Here is a 22402-nt window from a genome sequence, read left to right on the forward strand (position 1 = left end):
TATTCAACTTTCAAATCTTATTGGCTGGACCGCAACAGCGGGGCCAGCCCTACAAACGCGAATGTCTGTCACTGACTGACTGACTGACTGACTGAGTGATCAAGTTACACCATTGGTCGGCCGTGGCACGTGGCACATCATAGGATCACAGAGCCAGAAATTTCAGTTTCGTTTTCTCCGCCGTCTAGTTTCTCCGCTGAGATCAGGAGCCCGTTTCTCCCACACAGTAAGCAGGCTGACCAATATCATGCATGTAAGCTGAAGCTAAAGTAGAATCTATACAATTATATCATATCGGCGTTTATGTCGATGCATATGCGCGAGCTCAGTCCACCTGATGCCCCTCTGTTCTGAGAGAGACACAAACAAGCATGGAGGTTTCATCACGCCGAGGGCTTATTGCCGACCTTCCCGAAGTTTCCCGGGGCCACGGTTCCGGCCGGTGCCGCTAGCTGGCCGCCGCTTTGTTCCCGATGATCCGGCCGAGATTTCGGCCGGGGTCCCGACGACGATGCGCCCCCGGTGTCTGGCGAACAGCGTTTTCGGCACCGACGGGTAACAGAGCGCCTGGCGCTTGGATCGGCAGGATCGATGCGGGCCGTGGGCGCGGTGGAGACGACAGCGGTGGAGAGAGAGACGGGACGCACTGGAACCATCAGTATGGATGTATGGACTATTATTCTGTATTAGCAGTCTACAGCGGAGTTAGTTACACCATGGCCGTGGCACGTGGCACACTCATACACGGTCCAGCCATATACTAGGTTTTGACCTAGTCTTGTTTTTCTTAAAACAAGAGAACAATTCTGCCAGTGAGGTCAGATAACTCCACTTGTTTCCAATGCAGTTTCATTTTTCTATAATTTTTTTTAGAAATAATTGTAATAATAAGGCAGTTCACTGCGCTACTGTCAAGAAAATGGAACTTGATTCTACAAAATTCTTGAAACAAGCTGATTTGCATTTGAAACAAGTGAAATTATCAAACCCCACTGACCGATTTTTTCACTTGTTTTAAGAAAATTATGATTTAAGGACTCAATAATAGACTAAATGACTTGTTAAGATGGAGGTTTTTTGCAGTGTGATAAAAGTTCCGCTTGCTATCAACTAGTAATGAGTGTGCTGGTTCACTTGGCTTGATATAAACCTAGATAACATGGGAGTAGCTTCGTCCTCAGTGTGCTGCTGAGGATGCAAACCAAACACTCCGACCTCTGCTGCCACACAGACCCACATCACCTGAACTGGTCAGCGGGGAGCTCAGTCTCAGGTTTATTCCCTGCAAAAGCCCTGAGTCCTATCAAAGTGTCCTTGAGCAACACACTGAACCGCTGCCTGCTCACTCACTATAAGCTAAAACCCTGAAATGAAATGAAAGTAAATCAGCTTGTGTTGGCACATGGGGCAGCGATGGGAGTGTCAGGCTCATTATTCCAGCAGCGGTGTCCGTTATCCGTTACATCTGGAAACTGCTCTAGCTTGATGATTTTAGATCTGAGCTGTCACTCCTCATAAAAGATTTGGCGTTTCCTTTTACTGACATGTCACCTTTTCTTCTTCTGCACGGCTTGCCTCGGCGGCTTTTTGTTCAAACAGCTACGATTTCCATTTCAAAGGTGATGACTTATTGGAGGCTGTGTGCAGACATAAAAAGGAATTAGCAGCAGCAAATGGGTCTGAACTTAAAATTTGTACGTTTTCCAAGACATGCCCTCTTAACTGAGAATATTGATGAGGTTTGGGGGTTTATCAGAAGCCGCTGAGATGCCCGGCAGCCAGCGTCTCCAGGGGGGCCAACGCACAAATAGCGCCTTGTATCTCCAGGAAGTTTCTCTGAAGTCATCGCAAAAACACAGGCGAGGGACTTCTCAGATGACCAGGCTTAAGAATTCCTTTTGAAGCAATTTTTCCTCACAATGAAACAGGCAGGGACTCATTCGTGCACGTGCGAGCCAAGATCCAAAACCCAAGAGGTGGAACCTTGGGAGAAAGTGAATGCTGCTTTTGATGTTCCCGGGAATCAAAATGATTGAATATTCTGCCCGGGTGCACACGGATGTCACACAAATGAGAAGAACCCACAAGGGGAGGCGTTGCGTGGCATTTCAAGTCCACATCAGGCCTTTTTTTGTTATCTGTTTGGAGAATTATTCATGTCTCTCAAAGAATACAACGATTCATTATTCTGTTTCAACTTGCCCCTTTAATACCGTACAGTAGACCTAGTACTGTAGCACCAAGATGAATCTTCCCTTCCCTTGGCGATTCCAAAAAAAACACATCAATAAATCTGCAAGGCAGCAGGCTTTTCATTACGACTCCTGGAGAAGTCTCGCTGCTCCCCTCAGCGTGAATTTGATGGAAAGGGCAACACGTGGCTCACGCGGTGCGTTCAGAGCCAGCGGTCGTCACAACACGAGTTAAAAGGGCATTGATGAGCTGATTACACTGGAAAAGGAGTGAATAATATAACAGACTTGTATCGCTGGCTTCATAATCCGTTCTGGAATGTTACCTTTTAGTGGGGGAGAGGGGGATTAGCACCGTCTCTGATATGCAATCAGGCATTTAGCTTACGTAAATACATGAAACAATACGGCACACCGAGATAAAGGCAGAGCATGCATGATATGCTTTTTCATGTGATGATCTGCAGGACTTGGCAGGAGAGAGCCACCGGGGTTTTGGCCGACGGCAGACTCCTGCTAAGAGTTTTTCTTTTTCAAAGTGATTACTAACTAAATACAAGAACCTCCACTCTCACTCACACCGGCTCTCCAGGACTTGTGGAGGATGTGGGAAGACCCGCGACACGTCTGGTATTTCACTGTGAAGAAGGGCACAGAGTCTGAAATGTCAGCGGCGCAATAAAATAAAAACGTTAAATAGGCTTCATGCCCTGGATTTTCTCATTCTTCTTTTATTATTTTTTTTAAGTCCACCTGAGGATAATCTAAACAAGACGCCCAGCTGATTTATTGGCCAGGTGTCAAGGTGTCAACAGGTGATGTGTGATGCCGACACCGCTGACAATATTGACCCAGATACACAGCAGAGCGTCCTGCTATTCAGGGAGCTTGTTTGCAGTAAACACACAGAACAGAATGAATAGACTTTACACACACAGTGTAAGCCGCACAGCTTACTGGAGTACGTTTGTACCAGACATCCACCGGTTCAAAAACATGACATCCACCCTGCTGAAACCACTGCTGGCATAAAGCAGCTGCTAAAACGCTGACACTTCAGATGATATCATCAGTTGCGTTGTTGAAATACAACATCAGGTAGCACTTTTTAACCTAAATTAATGTTGTGGAATAAAAGCCTTCACTCGTCTGTGTGTAGATTAGATCAGCGGCTCTCAGACGGCGAGCCTCAGATTTTATCGTTGCACTGTAAAGTAAATCAGTGTCAAACAACATTACATTAACGGCGTCTAAATTTGGAAAAGATTAAATCTACCTACAGCGATACACGAAGAGCAATTAAGTTAACTACCCGCCTACAGGTACATACAGGAAAATGTAAGGAAAAGGAATGAACAGTGTTTTTCTTTGCTCCTTTAAATGTAATGTAATTGCTCTTTCTGGGTTGCAATCTCCTTTTTTTAATGTCATACTAAGATGTTTGTAACATGTCCAAGCAACAATGAGGTGAGCTTTATATCTCATGTAGAAAGACTTTTCTATTTTCTTTTAACTTGGAGAAACATTAATCCCAATAGTAACAATAATCCCAGTTTAGACCAGGGAACTGGTGTGTGTTTGAAGCCAAATCTCAATGAATGTTGCAATGGTGGCTAAACCCAACACACATTAATGCAAATATACCGTAAAGCCGGTAAAAACACAATTGAGAGAGTTTTAAACTTAAGCTACAATATATAAATTTCATCATATCTGGGGTTTTATGCTTCATTGCTAGACTTCATATCCTCTAGCCTCAAGACTAAAGACTAAAGGTGATTGTGTTTTCGCCATCAGGGCCCAAATAAAACCTTTCCCGAATAATTTAGGTCAGTATCACCTTTTAAATCACTTCTTAAAACACTTAATACACTTGCTTTTATTTAATTTTAATATTGAATGTAGCCCACTTTATGTTCTATTGCAATTAAATAATCAAATGCTTCAGAATGAGGCAGTAGCTCATTATCAGAGGTGGAAAGTAACTAAGTACATTTACTCGAATACTGTACTTTTTGAGGTACTTTACTTGAGTATTACCATTTTATGCTACTTTGTACTTCTACTCCACTACATTTCAGAGGGAAATATTGTACTTTTTACTCCACTACCTTTATTTGATAACTTAAGTTACTAGTTACTTTGCAGATTCAGATTATTAATACAAAATATAATCAACTAATAAAGTGTGATGTATTATTATAGATTACTGTAAGCTACCCAGCAGTATATAAAGTAGTGGAAATCAGCCCCACCTTTTCAGCTGCAACATTAAAGTGATGCTTACACATTAATGCATCAATAATTATAATTCAATAATATAATATATACTGTATTATTCTGAAATGGGCCATTCTGTATAATGAGTACTTTTACTTTTGTTGCTTTAAGTACATTTTGATGCTAATACTTTTGTATTTTTACTTAAAGTAACATTTTGAATGCAGGACTTTTACTTGTAACAGAGTATTTTTATACTGTGGTATTTCTACTTTTACTTAAGTAAAAGATCTGAGTACTTCTTCCACCACTGCTCATTATTCACTATTGACGCTCCTATACATGGCTTCTGATCGGTGCAGCTGAATACAGCCTCTTGAGACTCACAGACCCAAAATGTGTCAGGAACAAGCTACAGTTAAGAAGACAGAACAGTAACAAGAAGCTGCATCTGTTTCTTTACATAAATCAGTGATCTATGCAACTATAGAGAGAGTTGAAAAGAAATCCTACTTTGTGTTCCAGTGTAAACGCAACAGAGACGCACCTGTAAGGTTCCCCAGTCGCTCCCGTTGGCGGCCATGATGAGGCCTTGCTCCTGGAAAGTCTTGAAACTCAGCGACAGTCTGAAATCCTGGCTGTCCTCGTCCAACTGGTGAAGGAACTTGAGGTAACTTTTACCGTCGAACCTCACCGCCGACTCTGGAATACAGAAAACAAAAAAGAAAAAAAAAAGTAATGAAATATCACTGTGTCCCAAGAGCGCTCGTGTACGATAGAGAAGTGCCAGGGGAAACAGATGCGACACTCAGCAACTGGAGAGATTCAACACTACATCAGTCTGATATTATGAAGTGCTCAGTGACTCAGACTGTGCCACCTCACTTCAAATACCAGCCATAACTCAAAGCAAAAGTCACAGCAAGATATAAAGATATATGTGATCGCTAAACTCTGCTTGTCTAGTCTGTGCTGCAGGATGCATAAGGTCAGATGATGATAAACACTGACATGGCAGCAGTCCATCACCCTCTAATCTGGTGATTAGTGGGCAAGTAATGTTAATAATACTGTTTACATGCATGCAAAATCTGCAAAGGTTTCCAACCTACTCAGTAGACTTTGCTAAATGTAGATTTTAGGCTACTAGGCTCCTGTGCTGAATATAAATACAGTAAAAAGCTTTGTTCAAAAATGATGAGATGTCCACTATTTGGAAAAAAGTGTCACTGACTCAATAATTGTTTGGCACCTAAAACAAATTATAGTGTTTTTTAAAGGACAGAAGGTGACTTAAGTCATTGGTTGACAAAATGCCAACGCTTTCCCAACTGGGTCCTCTAAATTTTAGAGATATTGAACGATGAACTTCAGGTCATCTTTTTCCACAGTTGATATAAAATGCTTTGAAAATCAACTCTTCCATACTTGGAAAGACCGTCCATACTTGGAAAGACCTCCTTTTGAAGCATAAATTCTCAAGAATAATTTGAGCCATCTTAATCTTCCCACATCCCAACAGAGGGCCAAAGAAGTAAAAAAAAAAAGGAAAAATAGGGAGAAAAAGACGTTCACTAATCTGTATCTGTCCTCAAGGCAACACTATTATTCCACCTTCAATTTCCATCACATCTGACAGCTGAGTCTGCAGATGAAACACTGTGTAAATTGAATGTAATGTGTGAGCTCAGATCTAAAAGACGTGCCAATCAAGGTGGCAAGGAAAAAAATTTGTTTGATCTTTTTAACTGGCAAAAAAGCCCAAAGCCAAAAAAGACAAATTAATCAACTAAGGCTCTGACAAAAGGTTAAGAACCACAACTTCAACAAAATTGATCTCATTCTTTAAGTGCTTTACTTAGTACTGTCAGCAACTGTTGAGAGGATTATTTTGATTATATAAACTAAGTGAATGAATGAATGAATGAATGAATGAATGAATGAATGAATGAAAGAATGAATGAATGAATGAATGGATGGACGGATGATGTTTCCATTAGCAAAAGGGAGAATATCAGAGTACAGACAACTTTTTTCTGCTTTCTTTCCCGGTTCTAAGATGAAACTTTAATGATGCCCGTGGGGAAGTTGGGTAACAACGTGTTCTCCAAGCCGGGTTGTTAGAAAACAACTTTCCTCTCGGTCGGTGAAAAATAACTTTTCTTGAAGTGGGACTTGAACCCAGTAACTTTTGTTTTGACCTTCCAGTCCAGCTGCCCCCCAGACATCTTTGTGTTTTACTATTCAAAACTCTAGATGAATCACAAAACCAGGGTGGCTGATAAAGTACAACTTCCCATGAAGCCCATAAAACCAGGCAATTACCAATCCACAGCATCTCGTCTAACTCTCCCTTGTGCTATTTAGGATGAGCACAAAGATGGGATGGGACAGCATGTTAGTGATTGGGGTTATGGTGTTATGGTGTTTGGGTGTTTGGGTGGTAGTAGCCTAGTTTTTACTAGTTTTTAAGTTCTAATCATTGGTTTTTACTTCATTTTTATCCCTGGTGTTTATTTTATTGTATTTTTATTTTATTTTATTGACTCTTATTTATAGATTTTTTTAACATTTTATTGTTTTATTGTTGTAATTTTGCTATGTGAAGCACTTTGGGCTGCATGCTTGTATGAAAGGTGCTATATAAATAAAGATGAGTTGAGTTGAGTTGAACTCTGCATGGGTCTTGAGTAGACATCGCTTCATTTTAAGGGGTCACGAGCCAAAAAGCTTGAGAACCACTGCTACAGAGTTTAGAGAAGCAGCCGTGTGACTGGAAGGTCACTGGTTTGAATCCCAGACTGGCTGGCTGGCGAAGGGAATAAGAAACACTCTCCCCTGCATCAACATGTACTGACAAGTTGCCCTTGAGCAATGTACTGACTGCCCAAATGCTTGAGTGGAACGGCTCAGTGGAAGACTGTGGTTGTACTGGGCAGCTCCCAGTGTGACTGTGTGGAAGCTGTATGAATGTGTTGCTGAAACGACTGAGAGTCTAACAGTCCCACAACGTTGAATTTTGTGGAAGTTCTTGCCAAGAATCGAACTCCGGTCTCCCGAGTGAGAGTCTGTAGTCTGACTCCCTGCGGCACACTTTCACCCATGTGACCAAAAAACGGAGAACAGAGCGACTTTCCTCCATAGCCTCCCTCTGTCCTCTGTCTCACACATACTTCCGCCTTTAAGATGTGCGTGTGTTTGTTCTCGCCTCTTCCGCAACCCCCCGAATCTCACACAACACATCCTTATCACCCAACCTCCGAGTCTCTTAAGACCTGAGAGGTATCCGATATAGTCAAAATACGGTGGCGATAACACATTCAGGAGATGTACCGGAGGGAAGAGGACTCCAAACAAGCTGATAATGAGCGCATATCCTGGAGGGCCCCTAGCTGTCTGGATGCTCTACTCACATAACTAATCCTCACAGGAATGCCAAATCACTGAAGACGCTCCGGCGAGGGAGGAGGCAGCCGAGTGGCGCCTACGCACCGCGGTTCAGACGCTCTGCGGGCTGTGATCGAGGCTAACTCAGGACACGCTCAGACCGGGCATGTGCGGAGCGGTTTATTCAAAACTCTGGAGCGTTTTCCTCCTTTAGTTTGGTTTGTTCGGCCAATTGAGGACAATGATGTTTGAACTTAACGTGAGTCCCAAATAACAAGACGCCTGGGAATCTTGGTCCTCTAATAAGAGAACAGTGGCGTGGTTTTGTTAGGAGTGAGAATGTAATCCAACCAACTACAGGAAACCACCCCTAAAACAAAAGGGATTATGGGTATAAGGAGATGGATGTTGATATCTGATAAGTCTGATCAAGTTCCTGTCCCTTTTGCTATTTAAGATGAGAACAAAGATGGGTGACAGCATGTTAGTGATTGGGGTTTTGGTGTTATGGTGTTTGGGTGGTAGTAGCCTAGAGCAGAGGTTCGACCTGTGGGTCGGGACCCCCCAGGGGGTCGCAAAATGATTGATGGGATAGGAAAAAAGCATATTTCCGCGATACAAATTTATTATCAATTCTATTTTTTCAGATTTTCCTCGAATATTTGTTTCTTTTTATGAAATACTTAACAGTTTTCAGCCTCCTCTCATAATGAAACAACCTGAAAAGGGAAAATCATTCTTTGGTTGAACTCTGCACGGGTCTTGAGTAGACATCGCTTTGTTTTAAAGGATCACGAGCCAAAAAGCTTGAGAGCCACTGCTGTAGACTTTGGAGAAGCAGCCGTGTGACTGGAAGGTCACTGGTTTGAATCCCATAATCCCGTAATCCTACCAACTACAGGAAACCACCCCAAAAACAAAAGCAAGGGATTAAGGGTATAAGGAGATGGATGATATCTGATAGCCAGCAGCTCCTCATGCTTGGAAAGCCAAGCAGAACAAACTGAAGTCTGGACTGATGCTCATATTCAGCTATTTCTTCATGTGTTCTTAACTTGCATGAACACCAGAGAAGAAGAGACAGACAAGTCCATCATGTTTAGCTAAAGTTACAGGAACAGGAACCGGATTTGTTTTGATTGCCCCGTCGGCGCCAAAATCTCAGTGTCATCCTGGCGGGATGACAGCAGGTTAAAACTCTGTCCGATAAACGAGCGACTTGTGACTCATGTGACTTTACAAGCCCTGGTTTGCTTGTAACAAGGCAGAGTGAACTCAAATGAAAAAATGCAACAAAACAATCTTTTCCACTGTGGTTCAGACAGAAGAAAACCAAATGCAGGTTTGATAGCATCCTCGGTCAATCAAGGACACTCTGTGCGCTCTGGGAGTTGAGAAAGTTGGCTAAAATCATTCAGATGGAGCGTTTGTTCTGTTCTTTGTCTGATTCAAGACTGCAGGTTTGAACCGGGTCGATCGTGAGAGCGGCAGGTGGATTCTGCCGGGTGTGAGGCTGCAGACTGAACCTGGGAGGAAGCGAGAGACTATTGCAAACAGGAATGACAGGGATAATGTTCAACACACACACACACACACACACACACACACACACACAAACACACCTACTGCTCACCCCCTTCTCCTTCAAAGAGCAGGCAAACACACACTTCCACATCAATATCCACACAAATGCTCATTCATTAGGGCCTCCCCAAAGCACACACACACACACACACACACACACACACACACCCACCCATGCAGACGTACCGTTGCAGGGGCAGACGCTCTCCCAGGCGTGCTGTGGCGTGATGAAAGCGGCCCTGGCGGTGGCATAGTGGCTCAGCCGGTCTCCGGCCAGCCGGACGGCGTTCCTGCAGCCGCGGGGCGGGCAGCCGGCTCCCACGCAGCCGTTATGCCTCACCGCCAGGATGCTCAGGCCCAGAGAGTCCTCCAGGTCCGAGATAATACCTGCCACACACACGGGTCGACATGTCAACACTGCACACAACTACCTTTTATGTGATTTTACTGAGATGTTGCTCTTATACTGGAAACTGTTGTGTGTGTGGCTTGTCTGCCTTTTATGTTTTATGTCTTGATTCTGCTTTCTTGGTCATGATTCCCTTGAAAAAGAGACTTTTAATCTCACTGGGACTACATGGTTTCCTCTGTGTGTGAAATAATGCCTGCAACAAAATCAAGTTTTTTTCGAGAATGTTTCTTTTAATTAATAGAGTTTTACTCCATTAATAAAAAAAAGAAAAAAAAAAAGAAAGAAAAGAAATTTACCTGAAGTTCATTGCTCAGTATTTCAAAGCTTAATGGATATTTCATTTTGGAACAAAACTACATGTAAGTGTGGAATTAATTTATGTAATAACTGGAGTGCCCTGGCAGCACATTTAGCTAAGGTGTATAACATCTAACCCTAAGGCAAAAACGCCAAAAAATTAATCTTGAAAAATAAGGTCATAACTACCTTTCGTCTTTCTGTTGGAATTTTTGTAAGTCTATATTTTATGGGGGCAAGGTTCCCACACCTTTTTCACTGATGAAATTCCAAAACTTGGAACTTGAACTTCTCCATGACCTGTTTTCAAATTTTCAATACCAAATTTGAGTGAGCAGTAATCATCCACCACATTAACTTTAAGCTCACTTTAAAATCAAGGACTATAATATTATTTTAACTCTGTCAACAAATACTGTGAAGTAGTCACGCACCTCCAAAAACCTTCAAGGCAGGTGCTGGACCAATAGAAGACAGCATGAAAGAAAGAAGAAGGTCGGCACACTGTAGCTCCCTTTAATTCATTTAATTAAACATCCCACATGTTGAATTAAATGAACTAAAGGGAGCTACAGTGTGCCGACCTTCTTCTTTCTTTCAACTCTGCCAACAAAAAAACAGTCAGCAACCAGCTGTATTTTGTTCCAACAGGGAGGTCCAGACTGAGTCAAAACTTTTCTCCCTTTTATCATTTTTCATATCTTCTTCAGGCCTGGAAAATACACATATTTGAAAGTTCCATGACTTTTCCAGGTTTCTCAGGAGTGTGAGAAGCTGTGGGATGGACTCTAACACACAGTCAGCTCGGTGAAGACCATCACAGTGCGTGAAATGGTTAGATACTGTCAATGACCCGGTACAGATGGGGCCACTGGATCAAGTGATGAGATCCCCTTTGGCAGAACCAGCAAGAGTAATGTATAGCAATAGTTTCCACCAAGTTAGTGAAACAGCTCAGGCAGGGCTTTATTTAGCCAGCAGCAACCAGATGCAGAGAACGACCAGAACTTATGATTACAAAGGAAAAGGCTGTATGTGTTTACTGCAGAGAACTGGAGGAAATGGCAGAAGAGGCCAAGAAATAGGAATTTACACTCAGAAAATGAGAAGCCAAGAAACAAAAAGAACTATTCAGAAATAGGGCTGTGTATAAAAATCGTATAGATACATTAAAAAAAATGATTCATGTTTTAAATGGATTTATAATGTATATATAACATATATATATAATAATATATATAACAATCGTATCGTGACCCATGTATCGTGATACGTATCGTATCGTGAGGTCCTTGTCAATACCCAGCCTTACTCAGAAATGCCCCTGATTTTACAAAAGAAGTAAATCATTCCCAGAATCCAAAACCAAGCCAGAACTAGTTAAAGTGGATCTTCGGAGTAAGTTGGCACGCCATAGGAAAGATCAAGGGAACAGACACAGGAAGATGGATCACCTGGAAGTCGGCTGGTTGGCAAAGCCTGGACCGGCCCGCCGTGAGGCCTCCAGACCAGCAGGACCTCCAGCTCCTGGGCGTCCGGCAGCTGCTGCAGGCTGGCCAGGTGCAGCTCCTGCCTGGGTAAGCCGAGCGCCAGCCCCAGGCTGCGCTGGAGGCCTCTCCAGTGATCGCCCAGGAACTCCTCCGGCGAAATCCCCAGCAGCTGCAGCGTCAGACCCGAGTCCAGCGCCTGCTGGTCCGCCGCCCACACGTGAACTTTGACCCCGGCCCAGACGCTGAACTTCCCGTCGGTCACACTGACGTTGAGCGAGTACGACCCCGCCTCCAGCGCCTCGTCCGCCCAGATCTTGCCGTCGGCCAGGTCGACGGAGAACCTGCCCCCCTCCGGGTGTTCGGAGACCAGCTGGTAGCTCAGGACGTCCTGCAGGTCCTGGTCGGAGGCGTGCAGCTTGCCGATGACGCGGTTGGCGAACAGGCCGCTGGCGGTGGTGATGAAGACCTCTAAAGGCACCACAGAGGGAGGGTACTTGCTCTGCTCCGTGACGTTGATGTTGACCACACAGATGGACGAGAGGGGGGGGTGGCCGCTGTCTGTCACCTGATTGGACCATGGAGAGCAGTTAGCACATTAGCTAGGGTTAGACCGTACTGAAATTGGTCTTTTATTAAAAATGCCAGTTGATGTTCTAACCCTGTGAAATGATGGATATGATGCAGTTTGCTTGATTGCATATTTATTGTAAAAATGATTAATATTCTACACTGCCCATAACCTGAATTGATTGAAATCCAACATTTTGATTGAATTCCACACAAGGGTGCATGAATATGTTTTATTATTATTATTTCTGTCCTGGGTTTCACTGGTTTAAATGTTGTTTCAGAGGCTTTTCCACCCTGACAAGAATGGGGGGAAACACGCAATATTTTTGGGGAATTTTTTGGCAAGAAAATAATAAAATTGAAAGATATTAAATATCAGCATAAAATATCAGCAGTTTCGGCAGTTTCAATCAAAAAAAATATATTGGTATCAGCCTTCAAAAACCCATGTCGCTCAAACCCTGGAGATTTCAGCTGCACTCAAATCATCCCTCAGTTCGTTATCTTTAATAGCCTCAGCAGCTGTGACCTTTTTTATTTCCAGTGGAATGAGAAAACAGGGAAAACTTTACTAAGACTACTTAGTTATTCCGCTTGGCCTATCATTTTTCATAATATCTGCAGTTATTAACTTTGAAGGTTATTAGTTTCACAGCAGTGGAGATCCTGGCCTGTCCTATATCTTAATAATAACAAATCATTTTCAGGATCCCTGAAGGACAACTAAACTTTTTTTCCCACACCAGGTGAGAAGTGCGTAGCAAAGAAAAATAGCTGACTAAAGGTCATGAGCAGGTGGGGGTTCAGTTCAGTGCCTTGCTCAAGGACACTTGGGCAGGACACACAGCTGTTATGGGAATCAAACCTGAGGTCTTCAGTTTTATCCAATAATAGAATGGAATAAACAGTTTTATTAGATTGGTGTCACATTTTTCAAATGCAGCTATCTCATCTTTATTTATTCACGTTGCCTCAATTTTTCTTATTATATATGTACATATTTTATTATATTTTATATGTACTTCTTGTTGTTATTAGTCCTCACTTTTAAAATGTTGCTGCTATTTTCATTGTTTTTTTCTGTTTGTCTGCACATTGAGTTGTTTGTTTTCCTATGTATGAAATGTGCTATAAAAATAAAGTGTGACGACTTGTTGTTTTTTGTTTATTTGTTTTGTATGTTATTGTCTTTTCTACTATATTGTTCTAGTCATTGTTTATGTAACCACGCTTTTTTTATTATAACATAACAGACTGTCATTTAAGTAAGTGCTCTTATATTGTTGTTGATCCATGTGTGGAAACTCATGGATCCCCCCCCCCCCCACCTGTATCTTGAGCTGGTGCTGGGGTTTGACTCTCTTCCTGAGCGGGGCGGAGAGCGACAGCAGGCCCCCCTGGTCCACGTGGAAACGCCGGTCCTCGTTGCCGCTGACGATGTGGAAGGAGAAGGGGGGGCCGTTCCTGGGCGTGTCCCTGTCCGTCACCACGAGCTGCAGGATGCTGCTGCCCACCGACTCGCCCTCCTGCAGGAGACACATGTTTTTTTATTTATTCTTTTTAATTAGAGTAATCTCTCATTGAGATTGAGATAATACTTACAGGTAATACTACTGAGATAGAATACTTACATTCACTTACACTATCAGTCAAAACTTTGGAGACACACTGATTGAATGTACTATGTTTTTCATTATCTTAAAGCCATTTTAGCCATCTAAAGGCTTCTGCTTAAATGGAAAAAAGGAAATGATCGGTTGCTCTATATTGTCAAACTGGGATCAAAAATGTATCAGGTGCTCTTGGAAAACGGGGAAAAAGAGTGCTACAAACAAAAGGACAATCCAGGTATCAAATATAAAAATATAATATATCCAAATATAAAAATATAATATATCCAAATATCCAAATCCAAAATATTAAACACGTGTTTAAAGCCCTGAAGAAGACCTACAGTGGTCGAAACATGTTGGCTTTTTTTAATGATTTAGCCACTACAATAAAGGCTTTTTAAATATTTTCTTCCTCCTGGTTATATTTTTATATTTGGAGTGCCTGGATTGTCCTTTTGCTTCTGCTTAAATGCTTGAAATTTGTTTCTTAGGCATCAACTTTACTATTTATATTTGTCTATGTATGAATTTCTTTCCAAAGCCTTTGCCTTTCCATCAAGGGAAAGGGCAGCTACTTTAAAGAATCTAAAATATAAGATAGTTTTGATTTGTTTAACACTTTTTTTGGTTGCTGCATAATTCCATTTTTGTTATTTCATAGTTTTGATGTCTTTACTATTATTCTAAAATGTGGAAAATAGTAAAAATAAAGAAAAATGTATAGTCCAAACTTTTGACTGCCAGTCAAAAGTTTCACTACGTTTCAGGAGTAGCTGTACTAAAAATGATTTGTGGGAGTTTGCCAGGGTTTGGGGTTCCATTCCCTGTGTAGCTCAGTGGGCAGAGCAAGGCATTAACGCTGCCAGGGATTCTCCTTCCCTGCCCAGGTTTCACAGGGAAAACCAGTTTGGGACTCAACTGGCAACCGTCCCGTCACACGCCTGCTTCTCTCGCCTCTATGCCGCCACAAAAAATGGCCACAGACTCTCACTGTGATGCCAGAGTGAAAGCAGAGGATAGCAGTTATCTACCAGGGTCAGTTCATGAATGAACTCATCAATTCCAATTCAACTGAGGAATTGGAATTTGAAAAAATCTACAGGAAACAGAACTGGAATTGAATTGGAAGTTGAATTTAATTCCATGAAATTCTGTGAAATTCTGTGTTGTTTTTATTGTTTTTTTTTTCTTACCACATATCTGAGATTACACATAGTGTTATATATATTATCAATACTGAATATCATAAAATGTTAAAGCTTCCTTTCAGTTGGTATTTGATGCAGACCATGTAATGGTAATCCATACATTATGATTGAATGTTTGTTTCAATCATAATGTTTTTGATGTGTTGAACTGTCTTTTATTTGATTCATGATGTTTGAGGCTTGGAGTGGAACTTCATGGAATTTAATGGAATTCCAATTTCAATTCCAACTCCACTCCAAGATTTGAATGGGAGTTTACTATGGATTCTCAATTTAGTTCATCACTGTCCCCAACTCTTCTATCTACCAATTCACTTCCAATTCACTCAACAGAGACACATTAGATATGCTGTTGAACCTGCAGTGCAGCACAGAGCTACACAGGACAGATCATTTCAGTTCAATTAACTTTGCCCTGTTTAATTTGGGAGTGTCTGTCAAATCATCCTGCGATTAACAGCTTCACCGTCAGAAAGAAGAAACACTTTCGCACATCACTGCCTAGCATGCTGGAGCGGAGACACGCATTAGTCAGCACCTCCAGTGCGAATACAAACACAGATGTAACATGATTAATGACTCTGCTGCAGCGCTCCTGCATCTTCTGAGGAGAGGACGCTCTGCAAAGACTTTAAATCATCCGTCCATCTGTTGTTGGTTTTAGAGAATTGCTTAAATTTGATTGCTGCCTAAAATGCAGTTTTTCTCTGACTACCCTCCACTGCTGCGGCTTCACTTCGGCACAACAGATGTACGAGTCGAAAAGTGGGCGTCCAACAATGACGAATAGTCAAACAAAGGCGTGTGAGCGGCGACAGCAGGCCGGGCGCCGCCTGTCTGAAAAGTTGACAATTCCTTTCCCCCCGCTGCAGCAACATCCATCTGCTTAATGCGATCAGAAGCGTCCTCATCAGGCGGAGCTGGCTCTGAGCGCGGGCGGCGAGAGACATTAGCAGATGGGCCGATATCACCGCGCTCGCATTTATCAACGCCCGGCGCCGGCCGCCTGGCTCGGCCGGCCGGACCGAGGCTCTGAGCTCTGAGCTGGCAGCGCTGCAGCAGGTAGAGCTGGCACAGGGAAACTTAATTGTCAGTGAGCGGCAGCCAGCGAGGCCAAAACAACTCTCTGTCTGATAGAGGTGCCAGAGGAAAGCACACACACACACACACACACACACACACACACTCGCAAACACACTTGGGAAAATACGTTTCAGACACTGATGCATTCACTGACACAAGCATCCGTACACAAACACACACAGACAAATATGCATCACACACACTGATGCATGCATTGACACAAGCTTCCATGCACACACACACACACACACACACCCTTTCACATGTGCACACACACACACACACACACACACACACACAAACACACACTCAAAGAGTTGGGGTAAATTGCCTGTTAAAAGTGTTTTTCCATGTCAGCAGACTTGGCCCTGTAATTAGACTGAGGTTTTAGGTGAAAGGGTGGCAGTGATGTCCTGCAAGTAAAAACACACACACACACACACACACACACACACACACACACACACACGCACACATTCAAATCATGGCAGTGGATCTTCTTGCCTCTTTGATCCTCATAAAGTTGAGAAATCAGGCAGCCCGGCTCTGGTTTCGCCTCTGAAGAGTTTCACTCTTGAACTCCCAGCACACAGTTTTAATGAGCTGTGGGCACCACAGTTATGATGGAGCAGCACTTATAGGTCAGCACATTTCACTGGAGTGTGTGAGTGTGTTGGAGAGAAAGAGAGAGGGAGAGAGATGGAGGGAAGATGGAGGGGAGAATGACTGATCTTTACTGATTTTTGTTTAATTATCTGTCTGGATTATTTCCTCACTTTAGGCATTGAGCTGTGAGAGCAGGCGGAGGTTCAATGCCTGGCTCTAGGACACTTCAGCGGGACAAATGGCTGACGTGGGGATCAAACCTGAAGCCTTTTGGTTACAGGACAGTCTCTCTAATCACCAGGCCACCTTGGTTCACCTCACCTACAGGGGTTTCCTTCCTGTCTAATGACGCACACTTCAATTGATTTGAACTGAATTGAACTAAATTGAACTGGTCTGAACTGAAAGTTGGAGAAACAGAGAAAAAGAGTGAGACAGACCAACTAGGTATGGATACATATCAATGTCAGAAATTAATGGGGGCTTGGGGCAAAAACACCACACAAAGTAAAAATAAGCTGGCAAAAAATGTGTACTCTTTTTTGCTTTTCACCCCATTCACATGTTTTCATTGAGTTGCCAAATAGTCACATATGGCTGCGACTGCTGTCCCCCGTGGGCCACCGTCGGTGATTCATGGGAGTCCGTGACCGGCGGATTCTTTTCCAGAACGTTCTGGGAGAGGAAAATGGAGCAGTTTTCTGATCCGAAAGCAAGCGAGTTCACAGCCTGAAGCGGGAGAGAAACTGTCGGCACCACCCAGCCGGCAGGAGGAGAAAAATGCCGACCGACAGAAACCACTGAGTCAACAAAAACTAAAACAACCCGTATGGTAAAAAAAACACTCAAGGATGGCGGGTGAAGATGGACAGGTTGGGGACAGAGAGGGGAAAACGGCTCCATCCTCTTCTGTAAGGTTTCCTATGTAATTAAAATTGTTAATTTCTTACCCCGATACATCCCATCTGAGCAGGAAAGTAACTTTTTGGTCTTTTGGGATTGTAAATCCTCAAATGAACCGGCCATGCTCCGTGTGTTTATGTTGGTCTGCATTTTCCCCTCCTGCTGGCTGCCTGGTGCCAACATTTGCTGCCGCTCCAGGCTGCATAATTGGTTGTTTTCTGATAAAAAAAAATGCTGTTTTTTATCACCCAGAATGCACCGGAAAGAATCCCCCCGGTCACAGGCTCCCACAAATCACCTACGGTGGCCCACGGGGGACAACTCAATGAATAAAACGGATAAAAGGGTAAAATGCAAAAAAAAAAGCGTACTGGAGGCGTTTCTTTCCCGCCTCATTTTTGTTTTCACATGCTTTTTATGAACTTTCAAGGACTTTCCATTAACTTCTGGCCCTGCTGTGAGTGTGTATGTTCGTGTGTGTGTGTGTGTGTGTGTGTGAGTAGGACATGCGGTCTGGATCGACAGGTGGTTCAGGCGGCCGTACCTGCAGCATCAGGCTGTGGTTGACCTGGGAGAAGACGGGCGGGTTGTCGTTGACGTCGGACACGGTGACGGTGACCTGCACCGCCGCCGACAGCGGAGGGTCGCCCTCGTCCGCCGCCTGCACCGTCAGAGAGTAGTGAGGGATCTGCACAGAGGGGGAAATATATTCAGTCTTTTGATTCCTTTGTTTCTATTTTTCTTATAATTTCTTATAATTTCTCTATGCTTATATATATTCTCCTCTACAATGTGAGCAACTGCAATGTAACCCAATTTCCCCTCTGGGATCAATAAAATATTTCTGATTCTGATTCTGATTCTTTGAGTCTTTCTGTTCTTTCCTTGCCTTCGTTTGGCAGTTTTTTTTGTCTTTCTTTGCTTGTTTAGTTTGTTTCTTTTAATAATAACAATAATAATAATACTAATAATAAACTTTATTTGTATAGCACTTTTCAAAAACAAGTTTACAAAGTGCTTCACAGACATAAAAACAGAAAATACACAGTGCAAATACAAATTAGAATACTTACAATGCAATCAAGAAATAAAAACATAGATAAAAGACAATGAATAAAAATCTTAACAATAAATAAATGAATAAAAGCATAAAGAAATAAAGAAAAACTCTAATTAAAAGCCATTTTATAAAAATTTGTTTTTAAAAGAGTTTTAAAAGAGGATACTGAGGTAGCTTAAATTTTCTATAATTTTTCTGTTTCTCAACTCATTTGATTCATTCATTCCTCATTTCTGTCATTGAAGACATAAATAAACATATGCACACATACATACACACTGACAGACACATATACACACACACACACGTGTAAATCTGTAGGCATACACTCTCACATATAGTTTATTTATTAAGACACACACACAAACACACACACAATTGTACAGTGTAAAATTAATTTCTTTCCTTCGTTATTTGTTTGTTTCTTTCCTTCTTTGTTTGTTTGTTTGTTTGTTTCTTTCTTCCTTTCTTCACACACACTCACTCACACACACTGACCTCCTCTCTGTCCAGTGCGGTGCGGACAGTGATTTCTCCGCTGCGAGGGTGAATAGAAAACTGCTGCAGGGAGTCGCCGCTCACTATGGAGTAACGAAGAAGACTGTTGACCGGACCGTCCTGATCACTGGCTGTGACCTGGAGGAGAGGAGGAGGAGGAGGAGGAGGAGGAGGAGAAGAGGAGGAGAGGAGTGGAGGAGAGGAGAGGAGGAGAGAGGCGAGGAGAAGAGAGAGAGGGAGAGGACAATAAAATAAAAATATTGGAAGAAAGAGTCAAGACAAGATCAGAAAAGAGGAGACAAGAGAAAAGAATAGGGAAGGAAGTAAAGAACAGTTTCAGATTTATTAAGCACCATTGCATATATATAAAATAGAGTCACCAGATTCAACTAAAACAGAAATAAATTTAATTACACCATACAATAGGCCAATGCATCACAACGAAACTCAAACATTTCAGTCAGTAAGAGCATTGCAAACTTTTGCTGCCCCAGACGAGATAGTGAATTGATTTAGCTTGTTTTTAGCCTTGTTTTAGCTTAGGACTGTGTATTTAGCTTGTTGTAGCCTTGTTTTTTGATGTGTATTTAATTTGTTCCAGCCTTGCTTCTCACCTTGACCAATATTTTAGCTCTTTGTAGGCTTCTATCTTGCCCATTCATGGTTTTAGCTTGTTTTAGCCTTGTTTTTAACTCAACTATCATCATTTTAGCTTGTTTTAGCCTTGTTTTTAACTCAACTATCATCATTTTAGCTTGTTTTAGCCTTGTTTTTAGCTTGGCCACCTTGGTTTTAGTTTGTTTTAGCTGGGCGGACATGGTCTCAGCTCGTTTCAGCCTTGGTTTTGGCTTGACGACCATGGTGTTAGCATGTTTTAGTCTTGTTTCAGCAAGTTTTAGCCATGTCTTTATCTTAACCACCATGGTTTTAGCTTGTTTCAGCCTTTTTTTTTAGCTCGACCACCATGCATTTTTGAGTTTATCCAGTCGGGTTTCAAACGGATTTCCATAAGCACCGAGGATCCTAGGGTTTTCTCAGCTGACAGAGGACCATGTTATCCTTCAGTTTCAGTTAAAGCAGTTAAAACAGCCATACGGAGCAGTGAAATGGTGAAACGGAGAGATGGGAACAGGGGCTGGGAGAAGAAAAATGTCAAATATGAAACCATATGATTACAGACTCATCATCCAGCCGCGGTCCGACCGTCAGCGAGCCACTGAGCTGTGTTATTGCTCTGTTATCTCTGCTGCTGGTCTGACAGATGACGGCTGACATGTTGTCGGATAACCGCATGTGAGTGTGTGTGTGTGTGTGTGTGTGTGTGTGTGTGTGTGTGTGTTTTTGTGTTTAATCTTTCTGTATGTGTATCATCAACAAGCTGCCAGCTCTCATGTCGTTATGTGTGCAGTGTGTGTCTGTGGTTATGAGTTGAATTGTCAGGGTTATACCTATGTGTGTGTGTATGTGTGTGTGTGTGTGTGTGTGTGTGTGTGTGGGCGTCTACCTGTGTGTGTGTGCATGGTGTGTGTGTGTAGGCTAATCTTTTACCTGCATCACAACGAAACACGCTGCCAGGTGTCAGATTCTCTCATATCACTTCAATGTGTGTGTATACCGTGTGTGTGTGACCGTGTGTGTGTGACCGTGTGTGTGTGTGTGTGTGTGTGTGTGTGTGTGTGTGTGTGTGTGTGTGTGTGTGTGAAGAGAGATTATCTGTGAGTGTGTGTGATTGTGCTTGCGTTACTAATTCATACACATATTTGTGTGCTACAGATGTGTGTGTGCTGATGCGTGCCAGGTCTGATGGATGTATGTCTGCGTGTGTGTGCGTGTGTGTGTGTGTGTGTGTGTGTGTGTGTGTTTGAGGAGTGGATAAAAAAAGAATTCTGTTCAGTCTCTACAGATAACAGAGAAATGTCCTTAAACCATATTGAACCTCTGGAATGTGTATTTAATTTAAATTCTAATTTAAGTTAGTGGACTCAATTAAATAATGTTAATGTATGTGCATATTTTTGATGTATGAATTTGCGTCATACAGTGTGTGTGTGTGTGTGTGTGTGTGTGTGTGTGTGTGTGTGTAGACTTAGGAAATTTATTAATTTCTAATTTCTAGGAATTTTTTTAATGTAGCATTCACTTATATTGCTTCCTTTCTATTTTTTTTTAATAATTTTTGCATAATTGTTGCTATCAGGATTAATTGCAAAATTACCTTATTATATGTGTGTGTGTGTGTGTGTGTGTGTGTGTGCGTCTCGTTGATCCCTTCCTACCTGCATCACCAGGCTCCCGGGCGTCAGAGCCTCTGATATCTCGGTGCTGTAGTCGCCCCGTCCGAACACCGGCGCGTTGTCGTTCACGTCCGTCACGTTGATGATCACCATGGTAACGTCGCCGAGGGACGACCTGCCGCGGGTTCCCTCCACCGACAGGTAATACTCCCGGCAAACCTCGTAGTCCAGCGGCTCGGTCAGCATCAGAATGCCTGCAGAACACAGAGAAACCATAAAAATATTCTTACTAAATACATTTTTTCTCACTTTTAGTCTTAAGAAAAGTGTTTAGTCTTAAAAAGAGCGTCCCATCTCCTCAGGTGAGAAGCCGTAGATTCGCCCAATTTGCCCAAATGAAATTCGGCTGTTGGTTTGGTTACTGGCGGGAAGTGATTAATCAAAACTTAAGAGTCTCACTGTCTCACTGGACTCACCAGCGTTAGATCTTTTCCTCTCTCTTCTCTTTGGTTTCCTTTGGTATAAAGCATCGCAGACCGGCCGGTTGGTAAACATGAGCGAGCTGTGAGACGTTTACTGACCTCATCTTACAGGATTTCTGGGTATTTAAGTCCGTAAAGGAATAGTTCACCCAAAAATGATCTACTCACCCTCATGCCAAATGAAACACAGGTGAAATGTGTTAGTCCATATAACACACAGGGAGGCTGCCAGCACAACTTGGTAGCAGCCTTCTCCAAAACAACTGAAGTCAATGGGGACCTGTTCTTTAGAGCTCCAAAACAAAAACAGCCAAACAATCACACTGTGAATAGAAAGACCTATACACCATTATTTGTTGCAAATCAGTCAGCTGTAGTTAAGATTTGCACTAAATGATGGTGTAAATATACTGTAGGTCTCTGAAGAACTGGTCCCCACTGACTTCAGTTGTTTTGGAGAAGGCTGCTATGGAGTTGTGCTGCAGCCTCCCTGTGTGTTATATGGACAAACTTCACCTGTGTTTCAACTGGCATGAGGGGGAGGAGATGATGACACAATTTTC

The 22402-nt window shown here is 42.6% G+C and overlaps 1 protein-coding gene across 1 annotated transcript in view; it reads right to left on the bottom strand.

Annotated features, from left to right (window-relative positions):
• The window catches only part of LOC139639206 (protocadherin Fat 1-like), a gene marked incomplete at its 3' end in the record, with an annotated part of 45933 nt that overhangs the window by 13376 nt on the left and 10155 nt on the right, over positions 1-22402 (bottom strand). The window contains exons 2-8 of the mRNA XM_071513290.1: positions 21400-21611; positions 19124-19261; positions 18110-18253; positions 13481-13678; positions 11547-12147; positions 9570-9770; positions 4960-5114 (exon numbers count right to left, since the gene is read on the bottom strand). Of these exons, the coding sequence (XP_071369391.1) occupies positions 4960-5114; positions 9570-9770; positions 11547-12147; positions 13481-13678; positions 18110-18253; positions 19124-19261; positions 21400-21603 (1641 nt within the window). The remainder of the gene's footprint in view (positions 1-4959; positions 5115-9569; positions 9771-11546; positions 12148-13480; positions 13679-18109; positions 18254-19123; positions 19262-21399; positions 21612-22402) is intronic.

This window comes from Centroberyx affinis, unplaced genomic scaffold (assembly GCF_046629955.1).
Source record: "Centroberyx affinis isolate AG114_WGS23_722 - 3 ecotype Tasmania unplaced genomic scaffold, CSIRO-AGI_Caff_v1 ptg006952l_1, whole genome shotgun sequence".
In the NCBI taxonomy this organism is placed as follows: domain Eukaryota; kingdom Metazoa; phylum Chordata; class Actinopteri; order Beryciformes; family Berycidae; genus Centroberyx; species Centroberyx affinis.